At 37.4% G+C, this 18842-nt stretch overlaps 1 protein-coding gene across 1 annotated transcript; it reads right to left on the minus strand.

Annotated features, from left to right (window-relative positions):
• Positions 1-2620: 2620 nt before the first annotated feature.
• RAB36 (RAB36, member RAS oncogene family) lies at positions 2621-18833 on the minus strand. The gene is made up of 12 exons (XM_010119510.2): positions 18697-18833; positions 16463-16615; positions 15641-15729; positions 14498-14586; positions 11821-11886; positions 10706-10807; positions 8925-8989; positions 8272-8323; positions 5725-5806; positions 4003-4093; positions 3335-3454; positions 2621-3101 (listed from the first exon to the last, which is right to left on the minus strand). Exons 3-12 carry the CDS (start codon positions 15707-15709, stop codon positions 3037-3039), a joined length of 801 nt encoding a protein of 266 aa, XP_010117812.2. The 5' UTR covers positions 15710-15729; positions 16463-16615; positions 18697-18833; the 3' UTR covers positions 2621-3036.
• Between the last annotated feature and the right edge of the window lie 9 nt (positions 18834-18842).

Raw genomic sequence — 18842 nt, forward strand, 5'->3', positions numbered from 1 at the left:
TCAGACCATTGTCAAGTGATAGTTAACAACTGACAGAGTATTGCATTTGTACATGAAGTTTTTGGAGCTCCAGAAGATACAAACCCGTAATGACATCAAGCAGTCTACTGAATCACTAGAAGAAAATGTCCCATCTGATTTTCCAAGCAATGTGATTGCATTGCTGAAGAGATTGCATCTCTGATTTTGTACTGTAATTGAGCTCAGTAACCAAAGAAATACTTATGAGATATATTTTTGAGAGGAAAAAAAAAACAACAACAACAAAAAAACCAAACAACCCTGGAATCCTGATCTTTTCTTTGATGCGTTAGTGAGTCATTTTGCAGCTGTAAACACTCACACGTCTGCATTGAAACCTAGCACCTAGCCTAGACAACATGATTTGCTGCAGTAGAGTGAACCATCTTTTCTACTCTCATTCAAACCCAGTAAACATGAAGACCATGGCTGTGCTGCCCACTCAGTGCAGCACGTGGTACAAGAGGAGTGTATATTCGTCATCCTTGTGAATCAGATTTGGGAGATGAACATAGAACATCATAAGGTCAAAATATTACACATTTAGATACACATATCCTTACATACCCACACATACTAATTTTCTCCACCAAATGCTACATTTGTGTCTCTGCCAACAGAATTAGCACAATTGCCAAAGTGAAGATCATCCAATAAAAGAGAGACACGGAGTTCCTAGATCTCTATTCATCATATTCTATGAAGCTGCTCTAACTTACATCATAAGAAAATAAAAGTAATAAAAACGATGTTTAAGTCATCTTTTCTCCACTTTTTCCTATTTCTTATCAAACAATTTTTGGGGGAAAATGGCAGAGAATCTAGAATATTTGCAGTTTGGTGCATGGACTTATTAACAAATGTCTGTTTTCCCAGCAGCTCAAATCTGAAAGGTCCTGTTATGATTAGTTTTACAGAGATTGTTGTTTCTGTAATGATTTAATGAGTATCTTAAGCAACAGTAAGTTGTAACTGTCCATAGCTTCTCTTCTTTTCTCCCCATTTAAAATAGTTGCAGTATGAAATTTAGAGCATTATAGAAGATGTTTCACCTTTTTTTTCTTTTCCTTTAATGACAGCACAGCATGTAATGCTGGATTTGAATCTTAGAAGTATGGAGTTATAAGCTGCTGATAGATTTCTAGAGAAGCAGTATTTCTGTTGTCCCACTTTGATTCCTTGGTTAATTCTTTCTTTTGAGTGCTTATAGTAATTTTGAAGGACCATAAATTTGTATGGTCAAGTGCAAGCAAAAGACTTAGTAGCATCTCATTTATCTTCAGAGAAATATCACTAACTAGATACTCAGAACTGAAGTGATATACTGGAAAAATTAAAGAGAAATAAAATGAGTGTATTTCACTAATTTTGTACTTTTGCGGTTTAAACCTAATTATCATACTCAATCATACTAATACAATTTCACAAATACTGACCAAATATTTGTTAAAGTAATTTTTGGCAACGTTATTTGTCATTCGTTATTTGTCATTGGCAACGTCATTTGTCAGCAGGAATGGCTTTTAAAACAGGAGTATCTTTTCACATCAGTCATTGTTGCCCAAAGAGCAGAAGAGCATTGTAAAGCTGCTTTGCTTCGATGAAACTCGGTACCCAGAGCTAATATCTCATCATCAAACAATGACTGTAATTTCTGAAGAACTAATTGCGCCAGGTAATGTCAAAGGGTATTTGAAAAGGCAAAACTACGGCAATGTTTTTTTGATCCAGCCAGCATACCAAGTCACAGCAGCATGTCCAGAGAGCAGATGCTATCGAAAGCATTCAGTAACGACATCTTCATACAGCAAGTACCCTAACAGGCATGTGTCTGCTTTGCAGAACTCCATCTTTTCCCATCCCTCTAAACTCACACACACTTGCAAGTCTTTTCACAAAATGGCAAAGCTATTTCCCTCCTATTATTGCTTCTGTTAAGCACTGGAGCAAAAAAAAAGCAAATAGAGTGACTACGAGTTTAGAAGCAGTATCATATCTAACCTTACCAACTCAAGAGTTCCTACCACAGACAGGGACGAACAAGCTCATGACTGAGACTGCGTATGGTTTTAGAATCACGTTACACTACGACAAACAAAGAACACCAGTTAGAATAAAATGAAAATGTCATTACTCTTAGCAACAAAGCAGAACTGCAGTGTAGACAACATTACTGAAGATCAATCCAGAGAAGGATTCTGCATCCTCTTTGGAAGAGGGAATACATGAAATCTAACTTTTCTATGCCATGTACCTATGTGACCATTCTTTCTTATTGAAGAGAATGGAAAAGAATAGCGTTCTTATCTAGTAACATTTTCAAAATACTAGACAGTAGGTTAAAACAACAAAGTTCCTACCTGGACTTCTCCTAGGCTTGGAAATATTTAAATACTGAGCTCTGATTCTCAAGTGGAAAATCAAAAATAACACAGATTTTTCCTGGATGGAGAAACCACAGTGAAAACTATGCAGTCTGCATTTGTGTACTTCCACACCTGTTATTTAAAAATCTTTCTTTTGGAACACTTTTAAATATTTGGAATGAGTAAAAGCAAGTCAGAGTTATTTTATACTACAATTTTAAAAGGCAAAAACATATGGATAGCAGCCTTTATTCGAAACTGCCATTTGTTTTCTACTCCAATGAGAATGCGACTTCACTATTTGAGACTTGTAGAGAATTATCAAAGAACAACACTCTAAAATTATATAAGTTTGACTACAAGTGTTTCTGGCAGACAGGTGAGCACACGGCACTGGCAATGTCTTCTTGCATTAAGATAAGGATGTTACATTTCCACAACACAGATAAAGGCTTATGTAACAATTGTACCATTCTGCACAAGTAAGCCTGCAGCAGCAAGGGAACTCTAAGAAAGAAAGTTTGGATAAGTTTTTCCTCCTTCCTTTCCAAAAATAAAACATTCTATTTCTGATTTGAGAGTTGTCACTGTTGCAGGTGCTCTGTGCTGGACTACAGAGAAGCATGGTGCTTGCAAAGACAGTTGACAGTTAGCAGCAACTGAGGCTGACTTGACTGTTGCCTTCTGGGATTTCCATCATATTCTCTTCCAGTTCTGTAGAAACAAAAAAGTTATAAAATTAATTCATAAGAAATTATATCATCCAATATTAAGGGTAACGAAAGCTGGAATGCAGCCCCAGTCACTCCTATATGCTGGAACTCAAGTAGACACTGGTATGAAGACACTTGCAGGTATTTGAAACGGGCTTTAATGCTTGAAAAACCTTCCCAATCCTTCAGACTGTAAACAAGGAAAATACACACAAAAAGTGAAACTTAACATACTGATGAGGCTTCCTGTCCCAATTTGGGTCATGTGCCCAGCAGGTTTCTCCAGCTCCTTTATCATGGACTGTTCAAAGGCCAAGGCAGCAACTCGGGAAAAGAATTCTTTCACGTTTTCTCCTAGGAAACAGAACAGAAATTATGTGTTTTTATAACTGCACATCAACACATGATCAAACATAATAAGCACATCTGTGAACAGATGTGTGCTCAATACTGGGACAGAGCAGGCCTCTCCAACAATCTGTACTCCACTCTAATCACTGCAGAGAGAATTTCTCATTGTCTTACTCTGGAACACTGTACCCTGTACTGTACCTTTATTTTTAGTCAGCAATAAAGAAAAGTCAGTTTGTGGTATAATCTTTTCTCATTGCAAACATTGAGCAGCAGCACAGATGTGTATTTATGTAACTACCCATGAATTAAACATGCTTAGACATTGCAAAGCAGCTCAAGTACTCCTTTCTGTAAACATGACAGTGCAAACACACATACAAATGCTCAAATAAAATCACTCATTAATAAACCTGAAGTGTCCAATACCAACAAAATGCAAGAACAAAAAAACATGCATGGGAATGGGGAGATAAGGAACTTGAACTTTCTCCCACCTTAACATAAGCTTTTGTGGTTATGCTATTTTTACATCCTTTGCAGTAACTTACCTGTTTTGGCTGAAACTGACCAGTATTCTGCCTGCATCTCATTGGCAAAGCGGATGGCATCTAGCTCTGTCCTTTCACACACAGCATCTGACTGCATAAAGATGGAATAACTTTAACAGAAGTGTATCTGGGCTGGTAACAACATAGAGGTACTGCTAGCACCTGGACTGTGATGCTTCCAGTTTTCCCTTGCCTTAGAACTTCTGCTATCAGGTATGATTTCAAGAACATTCAAGTATTTGGAAGAGAAAATACTGAGCACTGCTTTTATAATTGAAGTCTCCATTCACCTCCTGCAGTACTGAAACAAAACAACAGCTAACAAGTGTGACCATTGTATCTAACTATATAGCATAGTAGGGAGCTGTAAAGATAGCAGCACAGTTACCGATCTTTTAAATTCGCCACCCCACCATTCTCAGCAGAAGAGCTGCAGGACCTACTAGTCACTATGATTCTTTGGGTTTAATCTTTCTTGCCTCTGTCTCAGATCCTTTTTTTCTACTCCATCTATTTTTACTATATTGTAACACAATGGCGTTCCTGCCTTTTTATGTTTGCTCTTTCTTATCTCTTCTTAAGACTAAATTTTCTTGCTCCTTCAATGGATTTTTCTTCCTTGCACTTAAATTTTCAGGTTCCGCCCCCCCCTTTATTCTCCATGATCAACCATATCAGTATGTTGCTATTTGCTTTCAATTTCTAGCCCATTTGTGATGAATGATACCAGTCTTGTTTGTTTGTACAGTTTTCTGTGCATTGTCTTACAATGTGGAAGCCCTGTACAATTGCAAAGAATTCTAAAAATTTGGAAGGGATGCTGTGACATCAAGATGACAAGTAGAGTGAATCCAGTTGGGAAGATACTGGCTTTATCCTGAAGCAATACCTAGAACTCATAGTACTTTGCTTTGTTCTTGTCTCCCTTTCAGTTGAAAGCGCTATCATTCTAACAACAGAAACTAACTTAGAGTAAGGAATTCTAGCTTAGAAAAGACTTTAGAGCTGTGATCTCACGGGTCTGGCACAGTTAGCTCTTACTACAACTCAGAAAAAGCAGCATAAGCAACACAAAGTACCAAAAAGACTAACAGACGTAGCTTTCTGGGACTTATTTTCAGTGAAGGGTAAGAAACAAACTGCATAAGTGATACTCTGGAAGCTGAGAGGGGGGAATAATAAAAAAAAAACCCCCAAAACAACTAAACAGCAAAAGAAGTTAGTTTATTTTGAAATCTTTAAGAATTAAGTATTGATAGCTAGAAAAAGACAAACACAAGACTCAGAATGGTATAGGGTGAGTGCATTATATGCTGTTCTTCAGAAAATGATTTCACAATAATCACATAAGAATTCCCCCCTGTTCCTGAATAATGAACATGCTGTCTCTAAAAAAAACACCAACAAAACCTTCAAGATCATTAGCTACTCTGTTCTTTTGTGCACTCAACTTTTCTCTACCTTTTCAGTTGTTTGTATGTGCTTGGAAAATGTCATGCAAGGAATGGAAATAGGGATATTTCACTAACTACCCATTTTTTCAGAAAGTGTCTTCTAAAATTGGTTCCAAGTGTGCTGTTCTATTTACCTGTGATCTTCTTCCGGTTTAGTTTTTTTCCCCTCAAGGTCTTTATCTCAACAACATTGTGTTCAACTTGTAAAGGAAACCACTTGAGAAACCAGGGGAAATCTGATTTCCTTATTTGCATTCAATTTACTTACCACCAAATCTTTTTTTGTTCCAACCAGAAAGATGAAGCTGGAATTTGGCTCATTCTCCCTCAATGCATCTTCTAGCCACTGTCTGAAATACAAAAGGGAAATGAGAGAATTAGTCAGAAGGATTGTGGAATATAGGAGAAAGTGACAATTAATAGGGTTACAAGAAAAATGAGAGGATGAACTTATGTGAGAGTACCAAAAGTCTTTTCTTCTAGACAGAAAGTGACCAGGAGCTATTCCAACTCTTTTGAGTACATGCCTTCCGCTAAGGAAAAGTTCAAATGTGCCCACTGCAGAGTGCAAATTCAACAACTTTAGCACCCAGAGAGAGTATTTATCAGTATAAGGGATGAGGTAAAGTTTTGATTGAGATTAGCAATAAGAAAACAAGAGGCAGAGGAAAAAACATGAACAACATAGCAGATTAGATACAAACGAGAAGAAAGAAGAGTGAAATAATCTATTCAGCATTATAAAACAGCTCCCTATGAAGGTTGCATGACTCTTGTCTCATAAGCTTTTATATTTTTGTTACTCTGGCAATCAAGTTTGAGTCATCCAACACAAGTCAAGGAGGGAAAGGAGTGTGTGTGTGTGTGTGAAATCAGGTTCACAGGCTTCAATTATTTTCAGCCAAGCAGAGACACTAATATATACACTATTTTACAAAGTCCTATGTAAATAAGCTAAGTACCACTGCAGTACTCTAAGGAAACAGTCTAATATACATTCAGATAAGACAGAGTACAGGTTGTAAAGAAACATGTACCTGCATTACAGTCACAACAGTAAGTTAGAAATATATACGCTCTGAGCTAGTGACAACAACGTGGATCACATCCATGTAGGGTTTTACAGCCTGCACTAAAAGCAGAACAAGTTTACTCACACCAATTAGCACGCTGTTGTAACCAGACCAAGAATCTGATCCAGTAAGTTTCAATTGCATCTACACACACTTTGAGTTCTTAATTTTCTCTTATTTTGACAGCCCACCTCCCAAGAGAATCGCTACAGAAACTAGAGAAAGAAAATAATTTCAGGCTAGCAGTGCACCTACAAAATGAGAGGCTCTTGAGATATTATGCAGGAGGCGCATCTCATCAGTTTCACCATTTACATCAGATGCCAGCTTGTTATTCTGTTTATAAAAAATGGAGAGAAAAAAGTATGCTTTTGGGGTGCACTTCATCTCTTCCTGCATGTCTAGTTTTGGAAGGATCACGCTCTTACAGAAATGCCTTTTTCTCTCCACTGACTACAAAGGAAGTCAAGGGTAAGTAGTTCAACTTTATGCTCTGCATTTTCTTCAGAAAAATCCCACCCTATGTAATCCACACAAGTGACTGTAATTCTTCATTTCTTAGCTCAATAGAAAGTACACTCATGATCCAGCAAGTTTTCAGCAACTACAGGGTCTCGATTGCAATTAAACCTGCTGTAAAAGGTTGTCATGGTTTAGCCCCAGCCAGTAGCTAAACACTACGCAGCAACTTGCTCACCCTCCCTGAGGTGGGAGAGAAAATACAATAAACAGCTTGTGGGTCGAGATAAGGACAGGAAGATCATTCAGGACTTACCATCACGGGCAAAACAGACTCCTCTTGGGGAAAATTAACTTAATGTATTAACAATCAAGCCAGAGTAGGCTAGTGAGGAACAAAACCAGATCTTAAAGACACCTTGCCCCTCACCCCTCTCCTCTTCCCAGGCTTAACTTTACTCCCAAATTTTCTATCTCCTCCCCTTTGAGTGGCACAGGTAGATGGGGAATGGAGATTGCAGTCAGTTCATCACACGTTTTTTCTGTGGCTCCTTCCTCTTCAGGAGGAGGATTCCTCACATTCTTCCCCTGCTCCAACAGGGAGTCCCTCCCACAGGAGACAGTCCTACCCAAGCTTCTCCAGAGTCCTTCCCACTGGCTAGTTCCTCAGGAACTGCTCCAGCATGGGTCCCTTCCACAGGGTGCACTCCTTCAGCAACCGACTGCCCCAGGGTATGCCCTCCACAGGCTACAGCCTCCTTCAGGCATCCACCTGCTTCAGCATGAGGTCCTCCACGAGCTGCAGGTGGATCTTTCCTCCACCATTAACCTCCACAGGCTGCAGTGGGACAGCCTGCTTCACCACGGGCTGCAGCGAAATCTTTGCTTGGAGCACCCCCTCTCCGCCCTTCTTCACTGACCTTGGTGCCTGCAGAGTTGTTCCTCTCACACCTTCTCGCTCCTCCCTCTCCATTGCTGAGCCAGGTCCAACGAAGACAGCTGCCCAGCAGGAGGCCGAGGCCAAGGCCAAGGCCCACACCTCCTACCTCTCCCCCAACACTGCTGCTTCGTTTTCCCCTTCTTGAATATGTATCACAGAAGCATTATCATCATCACCAATTGGCTCAGCCTTGGCCAGCTGCAGGTCCATCCTGGACCTGTCCAGCTCCACTAGACAAAGGGGAAGCTTCCAGCAGCTTCTTGCAGAAACCACCCCTGTAGCACCCCCACCACCAAAACCCAACACAAAGCTTTAAAGGCTAAGCCAAAATACAGAAACTTACTTGGTGTGATCCAAAGTCTGGATATCAGCCAGATCAAACACTGTTATTATAACTGCAATAAAAGACAAGAACAGAAAAAAAAGTAATTAAGCTAGAAAGTGTATCAGAAATCTCTCCAACTCATCTTGTTAAACAGACAGAATGTTTGCATATAAAGTGCAAGAGCAGATTTAACACACAGGAGATGGAAGACTATCTATTTGCTCATTCCTCTTCCTTCTCTATCACCCAGTAAGACTGAAGTCCTCAGTCTTCAGCCTTATTTAGTCTTTACCTGTAGTCTGCAGTCTATAGTGCTATTACTCCTTTTGTTTTGAGACCACTTTAATTCCTGCAGAAATAGTCTCTCACCAGAGGGAATGCCAGAAGTATCCACTTCTAACTTCAGCAATAATCTTACCCAAACCCGAATTCTTTTCCTCTCTAGATACAAGTGCCAATTTTTATCACTGCATTATCAGAACATTCACAGCTTGCAGGTGTGACAACATATCAATTCATGAAGTTTTTAGTCCCCCCTTCTCTCCAATAACCGACAGTCCATTCCACCACAGTCTGTCTACAGGTACCTTTTGAAGGAGCACATAGGCATATGTTTCTGTATAAAGTATGACCTTCTGTCACAGCCAGGATCAAATTAATATTGTTCTCACCCTCTGCTCCTCGGTAGTAAGCAGATGCAATGCACTTGAACTTTTCCTGACCTGCTGTGTCCCATCTGTGCAATGAGGGAAAAAAAGAAGTTTCAGGTTAATGAAACCCAATGTAACCTGAGTAAACATGCTAATGAAGCAGCAGACTGGTACAAGTTGGAGAAGAACATGATACCAGAGAAGTATGACCATCTGGAACATGTTATTCATTAACTACTGATAGAAACACAGTAAAGCTCTATCATTTAATGAAGACATTTGAAGTCTGTTTTTACTACTGGTCATTTTGGAGACACAATTCAAACATTCATGTTCTGCATGGTAATATCCTTTTATTAAAACATTTTTTCCGCACCTATGTCATTTGCATATATTTCTACAGCAATCTAGTTTTGAAAATTTTCTGTGCAAATACTAGCTAAATCATATATTAGCCCATATTAGAATCTTGCAACTGCTAGATACGATATCTGTCCATACATTACAAATTAGACAGCTACAGCTCAGTCCACCAGGTACTAATGACATCACTCAAGAAAAATCAAGAAAGTGCTTCTTATTAATGAACATGATTCGCAGTCATCTCAGCTACCGCCACCACTACAGAGGTTTGGGGTTTTGTTATAGCCTAGTACTGCCAGTCACAGACACTTGCAAATTTATCTTTCATGGAAATCTCTTGCACTAGTGCTTATCATATGGAGGTGTTCTACCCAGCCACTAAAGATTCTGCAGATAATGCAACTGACGTTTAGTAGCTCATGAACCTTATTACTTCAGCAGGCAAAATACTGATGCATGTATCTACATTTTTAGAGGGGCTCAAGTTCCAAAAGGATAATACCTGGCAGAATTTTCAAAAACACAACGGCACTGAAATCAGTGGGAAAGGTTTTTTAAGTATTTTTCAATAAATCCCACTAGCCATTTATTTACATCAATGATATCTCAGAAAAAAATATGTTCCTAAGTGAAAAGGTTTTTAAGATACATGCACTAAAACACTTCATGCAAAGCATCTTATTTCTGCTTTAGGTCATACTACAGCATAGATGATTCAATAATGCCCTGTACAGAACAATATTGCTAGCCACTGGACAAAGGATGTTGTTCAGCTGGACAAAGGACATCCTTCAACAGAAGCAAAGCAGGTGAGAGAAAGCCAAGGTTCCCACCAGTCTGATAAATAAAGCTGAAAATCAAAGATTTTAAGTTCATGTTTTCATGAAAACACTTCAATCTCTGTGATTTGAGGAAGATGGACATAGATGGTGTTACATGGATGGTTGGACTTGATGATCTTGGAGGTCTTTCCCAAACTTAAAGATTCTATGATTCCAAGATCAGTTAGTCCCTAAGAAGTGCTGAAATCACTGGACACCTTACCATTAATTTCAATGGCTGCAGGAATAAAACTCCCAGTAAAGCCAAGTACAGTGCTCACTAAGCCTACTAAACTCAAATGACAGAATGGTGTAACAGTAGAACCGGACAAAGTCTGTGGCAAGAGCTTGCACTTCTCTTTCAAGAAACTTGACTAAGAACTCCACTGAAACAGTGCAAGACATCCAAGATGAATTTTCATTGACAAAACATTTTTTTAGGGATGAGAAATCCAAGAGTAAAATTTTTATTAAAACTGCAAATCCGGGTACAGAACCTGTTTTGGAAATCACATTATTCTTTGTGCAATTTTTTTTTTTCAATTTCTATTCCACTAGAGCCTCCAGCATGCTGATATTGTACTCTGTGCAATAGTCACCCCCACTGTTTCAACTCACATCTGGAGATTGTATGGCATTCCAATTATTTCAAAACGTTCAATTTCAAAATCCACTCCAATAGTTGCCTTGTAGTCTCTGTCAAAATTATCTTTACAAAATCTGCAATTAAAAAAAAAAAAAAAAAGGGGATGAAATACTAGTACACCAAGGTACAAATAACTGCAAAACTAACACTGTTCAGGGTAAATTATGAAGAAAATAATTAACTAACTTGGAGTGGCTACATATTGCAGATGCATATATAAAAACACCAGGAAACAAATTTTTAAAAAAGAGGAGATACTGGATAACAAACTAGAAAGCATATACATTTAGTAAGCTCTCAGGATGAGGTGAGACTCAGAATAAAATATGTTTTGACTATCAAGGAAGATACAGTATCTTATAGTTTTAGTTACAAGGGAATATATTTTGGGTCATAAATAATGACCCAAATGATTAATCAACAAGATTAAAAACTTACTGTATTTACTTAAGAACATGGAAGAAATAATATTAACAAAACACGAATATAGACAGAAAACCATCACAGTGATCATAAGCTATGGAAATTGAGTATTCTGTTCACTGGACTTAGTTACAAAAACCGTAAGAGTTGGTTTTTGACATCCTGTAAAGAATCAAAGAACTATTATTTAAGGCATTCTGCATTGTACCCCTCTTATTTTATAAGCCATGGAAAAACTTGAGCTTTCTCTACAGTCTTGCAGCTATAGAAATGAGTACAGCTACCCACATACGGATGACTTTGAAGTGTTTCAGTGAACAACCCTAGAAGTAAGGAGAAAATATGAAACCAAGACTCAGACACTGGAAAGAATTTTTTTTTTGGTTGTTTAGCTCATAGACTGTATTTCTTAAAGAAATATTGTATCACATTTGACTGGATAAAAATAGTTCCAAATATAATAGACACTGATGGAAGTGCTGGAGCATTTCTTTCTGTGTTAGCATATCAAGCCTGTTTGATACTGTAGACTTTGTGCAATTGTCTTTTATTTAATAACAAAAACCATGGTTCGAAACAGAACCATGAATGGATAGGAATGGAAATATTATAACATTTATTTGAGAAAGAGCAGAATCAAACCATCTGCTGAGATATACTGCACCTGTTGATAAGGCTGGTTTTCCCAACATACACATCTCCTACCACAACCACTTTGGATATTTTCAGCCTGTTAAAAAAAATTGAAAACATTACATGTTTTTTAGTAGCAATTTCAACATTCTCTCTCTAAAAGTTCTGATTTAGATCCTTAAATTGCAAGTGATGCGTACATGAACCTGTGACTCCATTTTACCTAAATGCCGCTGTGCTGCAAGATCAGTCTTAAATTGTAACAAAGAAAAATAAGGTCATAAAACAAACAAACAAACCAACCCACATCTCTGGAGCAGAAATAGTCCATTTCTTAATGTGCATTTTTTTTTCTTAAATCCAGTGGGACATAAATTCTATTCTATTAAAATTGCTTTGACTACAACTGTATACATTTGGCATTTTGCACATAAGACTACAGAGTATCTGCATTCTTTTCATTACAATTAATCACAAGTTTCTCATTGACTTTAATAGTACAAATCAAGTCGTAAGTGCAGAAACAAGAAACTGATGAGAATAAAATAGCCCACTGCAGAATTTGTCTCTGGAGAAAAAACTCCATAGGTTAGAGCCAATACATTTCCTGACTATCTGGAATAATATTAATCTGAAGCTGACTTCATGCAAATAATCCTCTTTGCTCTGGGTCCTCCCACTAAATACAGCAGATGGGCTTTAGTTGATTAAGGTGCATCCTTAAAATGGAAATGTAGTGTATCTTTTAGGAGATACAGGTGGATAAGTGAATGTAAGTGTATTTGTTGACCTAAACTTGGATTAACTTCTCCCATGCACATGCTACAAAAATGGCTTAAGAGGTTTAATGTTTTTTTTTGTATCAAGGAATGGCTTTTTTTTAAAAAAAAAAAAAAAAAAAAAAAAGAATTAATCTTCTATTCAATACTATTTCTGGTAAAATCAGGCTTACATGTGTTGCTGATTCCAAGTTATCTATTCTAAATAGTCCAAATCTTGACTGGTAAGCTGCATGACTAGTATTTCAGAAAAAATCAAGGCATTTTCTGTGCCACGCAATGCTAACTGGATGGCCACAGACCCCTAAACCACTGACATGTCTCTGCCTCATTAACTGTTACTGATAAAATACTGAATAAAATCAACAATCTTAAGAGAAAAGCAAAAAAGTAAGTGATGGTTTAGAGGTGTACGTTCCATTAATCCATATTCGGGAAAAAAAACAAACTCCCTAGACTAGACAATTTAACACACTGATGGAATATCAGGAGTCTTATATACAGCCATTAGCTACTGAATTTCTCAGACTACTTTTCCAACTGACAAAGAAATATTCCATTACTTGGTATAATGGAAATGGAAGATAACGGTTATTCCTGCCAAGTTTTACAATTACTGTACAAAACACTCAGTTGTCTGTTCCTCCTACCCCCACCCCACCAAAAAATGACCTAATAATAATCATATCTAGAAAGCAGTGACAGGAAAGTGGTTTAATTTTATTCACAAAGCCAAAATTTAAAGCTTTTTACTATGTTACTAGAATAAATGGAGAGTTGGCTTACTCTGGAAATAAAAACAAACAAACAAACAAATAGATCTTGGACACAGAGGGGAAAAAATGCCTCAATTCACTAAAGCATATCTTGCTAGCAAAATTGTCTGGACACTTGTAACAAATTTACATGAAACTAAGACAGCGACTGTGTTTCCAATAGGTGATAAACTCACTAATATCTCTCAGGGAGGTATATTTTGGCTTCAATTTTTTTTTAGCAAGACTCTCTATTGAAATGAATAAAAAGTTCCATTTAAAGATGGATACCATGACAAGTCTCATGGTAATCAACAACTCTAGATTTGAAAGAATAGTGAGCTAATTGTCACTATTCATAGAAGCTCCACTTTACGAAAGATCCTTCACACTGGAAGACAGAAGCATTTATCATTAAAATATACAGCTATTTATTTTAACTGAATAGTGATGATTTCTAACACAGTTTAGCTTTCTTCCCTTGCTTCAGGAATTAAATCAGTACAAGTAACAGTTCTGAGAGAGATTATGTGGAAAAAAAAAAAGAACAACTTAAACAATACTACAAGGGCATAAAACAGTTTATTTGGATTTTTCAATGTTATATATTTACAATAATTTTGCTCTAGTTTTACGGAAATGTTTAAGACAACTTCTGAGCATGTACACTTCTAAAAGACTAAAGCTAGATTCTTCTGTGTTTCAAGCAACTTAAAACTACTCTATGTTTATATCCCCCCAAAGCCTTTATTAACTGCTCATTTGGAACACCAACAAAAAATACAGCAAGGCTAGATCTGCTCTATTCCTTATAACTGCTCTAGAATCCTGCATATGCAAAATTCAACACGAATTTTAAACAGTCAACATTTTGAAATAAGAGTTTAGTTCAAAGTTGTTAAACAACTATTTGTTGATAAACAATGCAGCTATTTTTTTCAACACTACTTATGCCAGCAGAAACAGCATCATCAACACTGATGGAAGAAGAGGCACTCTATTTACTTACTGTCAAATAGGTCAGAGAACTGCCACATGCATGGGCTTAGCTGTCTTAAAATATACTGGACTGAGGAAGAAGAGGAATGAGGGAAGAAAAGCCTATGAAAGAAGCAGGCTTATAAAGAGCTTAAAATACTTTCTTCACTGCATACTTAGTTTATTGCAAACTTACCCAGCTGTTCTCATGCTCTGCTGACAAGCTGTCTTGACCTCTGCATGGAAGTGCTCTTTGAACTGCAGACAGGCCTCAGGTGTGTACCACTGAAAACAGGAGAGAACAGCTACTGGGATAAATTGTTTGATGACTATCTTGCAAGAAGTCAAATCAGCAAGGAAAAAGTAGATGAGAATATTAATTCAAAGATACCCTGGCACAGGAAAAGGGACAACTTGGGTTAGAAGGCAGTATGGCTTCCCCACAGTTAAGTTTGTAAAAACTCCTTTGGACAGTGCCATGATTTGACCACCTCTCTGAGTGTCAGCATCCGAGTACTAGCTAAACTTTCACAGCCAAATACATTTGCTCATCATTCTATATAATAGCAAGTACCTTAAATTATCCCAGACACACAAGACAAAACCAGATGGAAGCATGCCACCAGCAAGTCATTATTACTACAAAGTCTTTTAGAACTCTTATATGTGGGAAGCACTGTTTTTATTACTAGTTTTTAACTAGGCATTAGTTTAAAATGAGGAAAACATATTTTACCTTATATTTGTTTAAAAAAAAACTATGGTAGTTTTCATAAAATTAAAAGCAAAATATATGGCTGAGAATCAAGCATGGAAAAGAATGCTAACTGCCTTAAAAGGATCTGTTGAGCAACCAGAAAAAAACCAGAATGGTAATTCCTTGTCCTTCCCTGTCCTTAACTCTTCTATCATACTTCGAGTGCAAAACTCTTTGGGGACATGAGTGATCTTTTCTGCCTGTGTTTCTACAGTGCCCACTACATTTGATCTACTGTACGACTAAGGCTCCTATATAAACAGAAAATGAAAATTGCCTCAAATTCTTCAACCAAAACCTCCATATAGATCTAATTTGACTTTTTGCATAATTAATATCAGCTACGGTTACCACTTTTGTAGCAAGTCACTTTCTGTAAAGCTTAACAGAAGAAATTAGGATTATTATTAAAGATATCAGCATTAAATGGGAACATGAAGTCACATTCATCTTTGAAATAAATCCTTCAACAATTTGTAATTTTAGCAGAAGACACCTGTACATTAAATTAAAATAGTATTAGCACAAGGGAAAGATAGCTCAGTGTGGCAGATGCAGAGCAGAGGGATAATGAATGCTTACCTTGGGAAACTGGGAGATTATTCTGTCCCTACTCACTGGGGGAACCAAATGCATTAGGTTGGACTTCATCCTCCAAATTCAATTAAATTCTACCAGACAGGAAACAAGTAAAGAGAAAGACAGTATTCAGGAATTGCCTCAATATAGGGAAAAACATGGTTTTAAAAAAAAAAAAAAATTAATAGTTCTTATAGACTCATCTTTTTTTCCTTTCAGTACAACTGGCAGTTCTTTGACTTCATTTGCACTAAAGAAAATCTGTTTCATATGTAAAAGGGACCACTTCAGTGTGCATAGCTGTAGAAGCAAACAGTGACTTTCTGAAACTACAAGGCAGCAACTCTAATTCCATATGAGGACAGACAATTGTCCACTTAATTCAGCATAAGTGCTTGAAGTTCAGCCCTCAAAGGATTTTGCTGTGTTTAATTTAAAAACCTTGCTCGTCATTGTTTGAAATGCCTCTGCACTAAGCACATTAATAAATGTTAGCAGATACCAGATTTCATTTGGTCAGAAGAAGAAAGGAGGAAAGATGAAATTTCCACATTTTTTGGCACAACATCAAACTTTCATCCAAGATCAGCTCAGAAAGAATGAAATCAGCAGATAGTCTGACTTGGAAAAAGAACACTGTTCATATGAAAATCACAAACGCATTTAGATATCCCACTTGAGACACACCAATTTGGTTATGCAATGAAACCTCGTGGGTTGCTGGAGGAGGGGACCCTTAATAGGGTACCAATTTCTTACTGGCATTCAAATGAAAGTTTCTAATAAGAATATTCATCATGTAGCAAAGTGTAAGAAAGGACTCACCGTGCAGCAGCTGATGCAGCAGGATCTCAGCCACACAAACAGCTCAGCCTGCTGCTGCGTGGCCATAGCAACAGGCTGGCAACAGTTCCCTTCCTCTCCTTCTCTTACAGATCGGGAAGGTGGAGTTGGAGTAATTTAACTACACATAGGGCCCTAGTTTTAAAAGCACAAACTGGTTTTAGTGGCCATACAGATTCCTTTGATCAGAAACCGCTCCTTCATAAACCCAATGGTCCTCTAATAGCATATAAGAAAGTAGTTCTGTTTTTTTTTCAAAGATAGTTGTATATATGGATACAAAGAGCAGGATTAACCCAGCAGGCAAGGAACTTACGGAGTGGGAAACTGTTACAGTGCTAATATTAAGCACAGTAGCAATTATAAAGAAACTCATGAGGGATTTTTTCAGAATTTCAACTTGATTTCATATCAGCTTTAGAGTCAGGATGTGCATGCCACCAGTGAGACATAACAAAAAAAGTACAGTTGTCTTTTACAACCCCATACTAAGAATAACGCTCAACAAAATTACTAGTCCACTACTTAGAATTAATGTTTTATTCTCTTTTGCAAGGAATAGCTTCTAAACCACTTCAGGCACTCGTGTAATCTCAACCATACTGAAACACCCACTTTTCCCTAAAGAATCCAGATTTGCAGCTGATAGGTTATTTGCCAAAGGAGGTGACATTACAGTATTTATTTATTACCATATGCACATTTCTATTATATGTGACCATATAAAACTAGAGGTCTAGACCCTTTTTATGGTGTGCTCCTGCCCTCTTGGCAAGTTTGAACAATTTTACAGCAATGTAAATGTCTTAAAATAACAGTTCTGAAAGCAAAAAGGAAAACCCTCACAGTTGGTAAGAGTTTCAAACATTAACTTGCTTTCTCCATATTCTCCTAGTTCTAGTTCAACATATCCTAAGCATGTAAAAATGTCATGTGTATGGAGGCTGACTCACTGCTCGTCTCCTAGACCTCTTTCACAAACTAAGCTACAAAAAAAAAAAAAAAAAAAAAAATCAATTCAACAATCTCAGTCAATCCAAAGTACAGGAGGGACAAAGGCAACCAAATAGAAACATCTTAAAACTGAGAGGCTATCTTCACTTATATTGCATGTATTTAATCTAAACCTCCCATACACATAAACACATCCCAATTTACCAAATCAACAAATTAGCCACACCATTAGAGGAAAAAGATCATCGACTTAAGAAACATGAAGCTGCTAAAAATACTGAGAATGATCAGTACTGAGATCCAGATTTTCTCTTCTTACAGAGCTAAAGGGCATTCAGTCACCAGGGAGTACTGGAATATAGTGTCTCCATGGCATCACAACCCTCCTTATATAAATGTTGCAGGAACAGTATCACCAGCAGATTCTGTGGATAAAGGATTTGAGGAAGGCATTCAGAAGCAGCACATAAAATAAGTTAATGTCATGACCACTAACCAAAATCAGTATTCCAAACTATGGTGAAGAAAAAACAACTCATGCCAAAAGGACAAGAGCACAGTTAACACTGAAAGGCGAGAGAAGTTTGATCTCCTGCTCCTTCTACACTGAAAAAAGTTCACATTTTTCTTACTGAAATAGGGTGAAAGTTTACAAATATATAGTTAGTGGAAGTCTAATCTAATTCAGGAAAATAGTTTCTACTTTAGATAATCTGCTCTAAAATGTTGCAGAAAAATGAATCCTTTCCGGAAAATACTTTTTTAAAGTAATAATTTTTCTTTTATGGATTTTGAAGATCAACAAGCCAGAATCTCTATTCCTGTTTTTTATTTTAATCCGGCTGATCTGAAATACTTTGGCTTTGTAATCCAGTTTAAGAACTTTGATTATTATAATTGTTACCTGGACATAATGAAAAATACCTCGACGACTTTTCTATTTGCAGAGAGCTAACCTTTTATAGCACAAGCTGTTCAGAGTTGCTTTTTCCTAATGCCAGATCACATCTGACAATCCAGAGCACCCTTAGGTTGCAGTTACTTTCTCACTATGTACCATTCTCCAAACACCACCACTATACTTTTTAGCAAAATCACACTGAAAAAGATGGCGAAGTCTTGAATAGTTATGGGAAACTATCTAATAACAATGGAAATCCCTGCTACCTATTCTAGGTGTTCACAGTGACATTCTGGAGACTAAGAAAACCTAGTCCAAAGCTACTAAGCTCCCTTCAATCCTTGTACCTGAAGGTACTCACCTGCTATATCTCTGCCATTAATTCGGCCACCATTTTGTTCAATATGATTTTTTTTTTTCAATTTTATTCCAGTGACATTAGTTTAAAAACGGCGGGCGGGGAGAGAGCCTCCCTCCATGCTTTAGCAGGGAAGCGAGGTAAAACCG

This window comes from Chlamydotis macqueenii, chromosome 17, assembly GCF_036417535.1.
Source record: "Chlamydotis macqueenii isolate bChlMac1 chromosome 17, bChlMac1.mat, whole genome shotgun sequence".
Lineage (NCBI taxonomy): Eukaryota > Metazoa > Chordata > Aves > Otidiformes > Otididae > Chlamydotis > Chlamydotis macqueenii.

Bases quoted from the DNA above. Each gene is read 5' to 3' on its own strand.
- RAB36 (XM_010119510.2), bottom strand. From the start codon at position 15,709: ATGAAGTCCAACCTAATGCATTTGGTTCCCCCAGTGAGTAGGGACAGA. The intron at 14,587-15,640 runs GTAAGCATTCAT...TCCTGTTTTCAG, and splicing joins TAATCTCCCAGTTTCCCAAG to TGGTACACACCTGAGGCCTG. The intron at 5,807-8,271 runs GTAAGTTTCTGT...TTTGTATTTCAG, and splicing joins CAGACTTTGGATCACACCAA to ACAGTGGCTAGAAGATGCAT.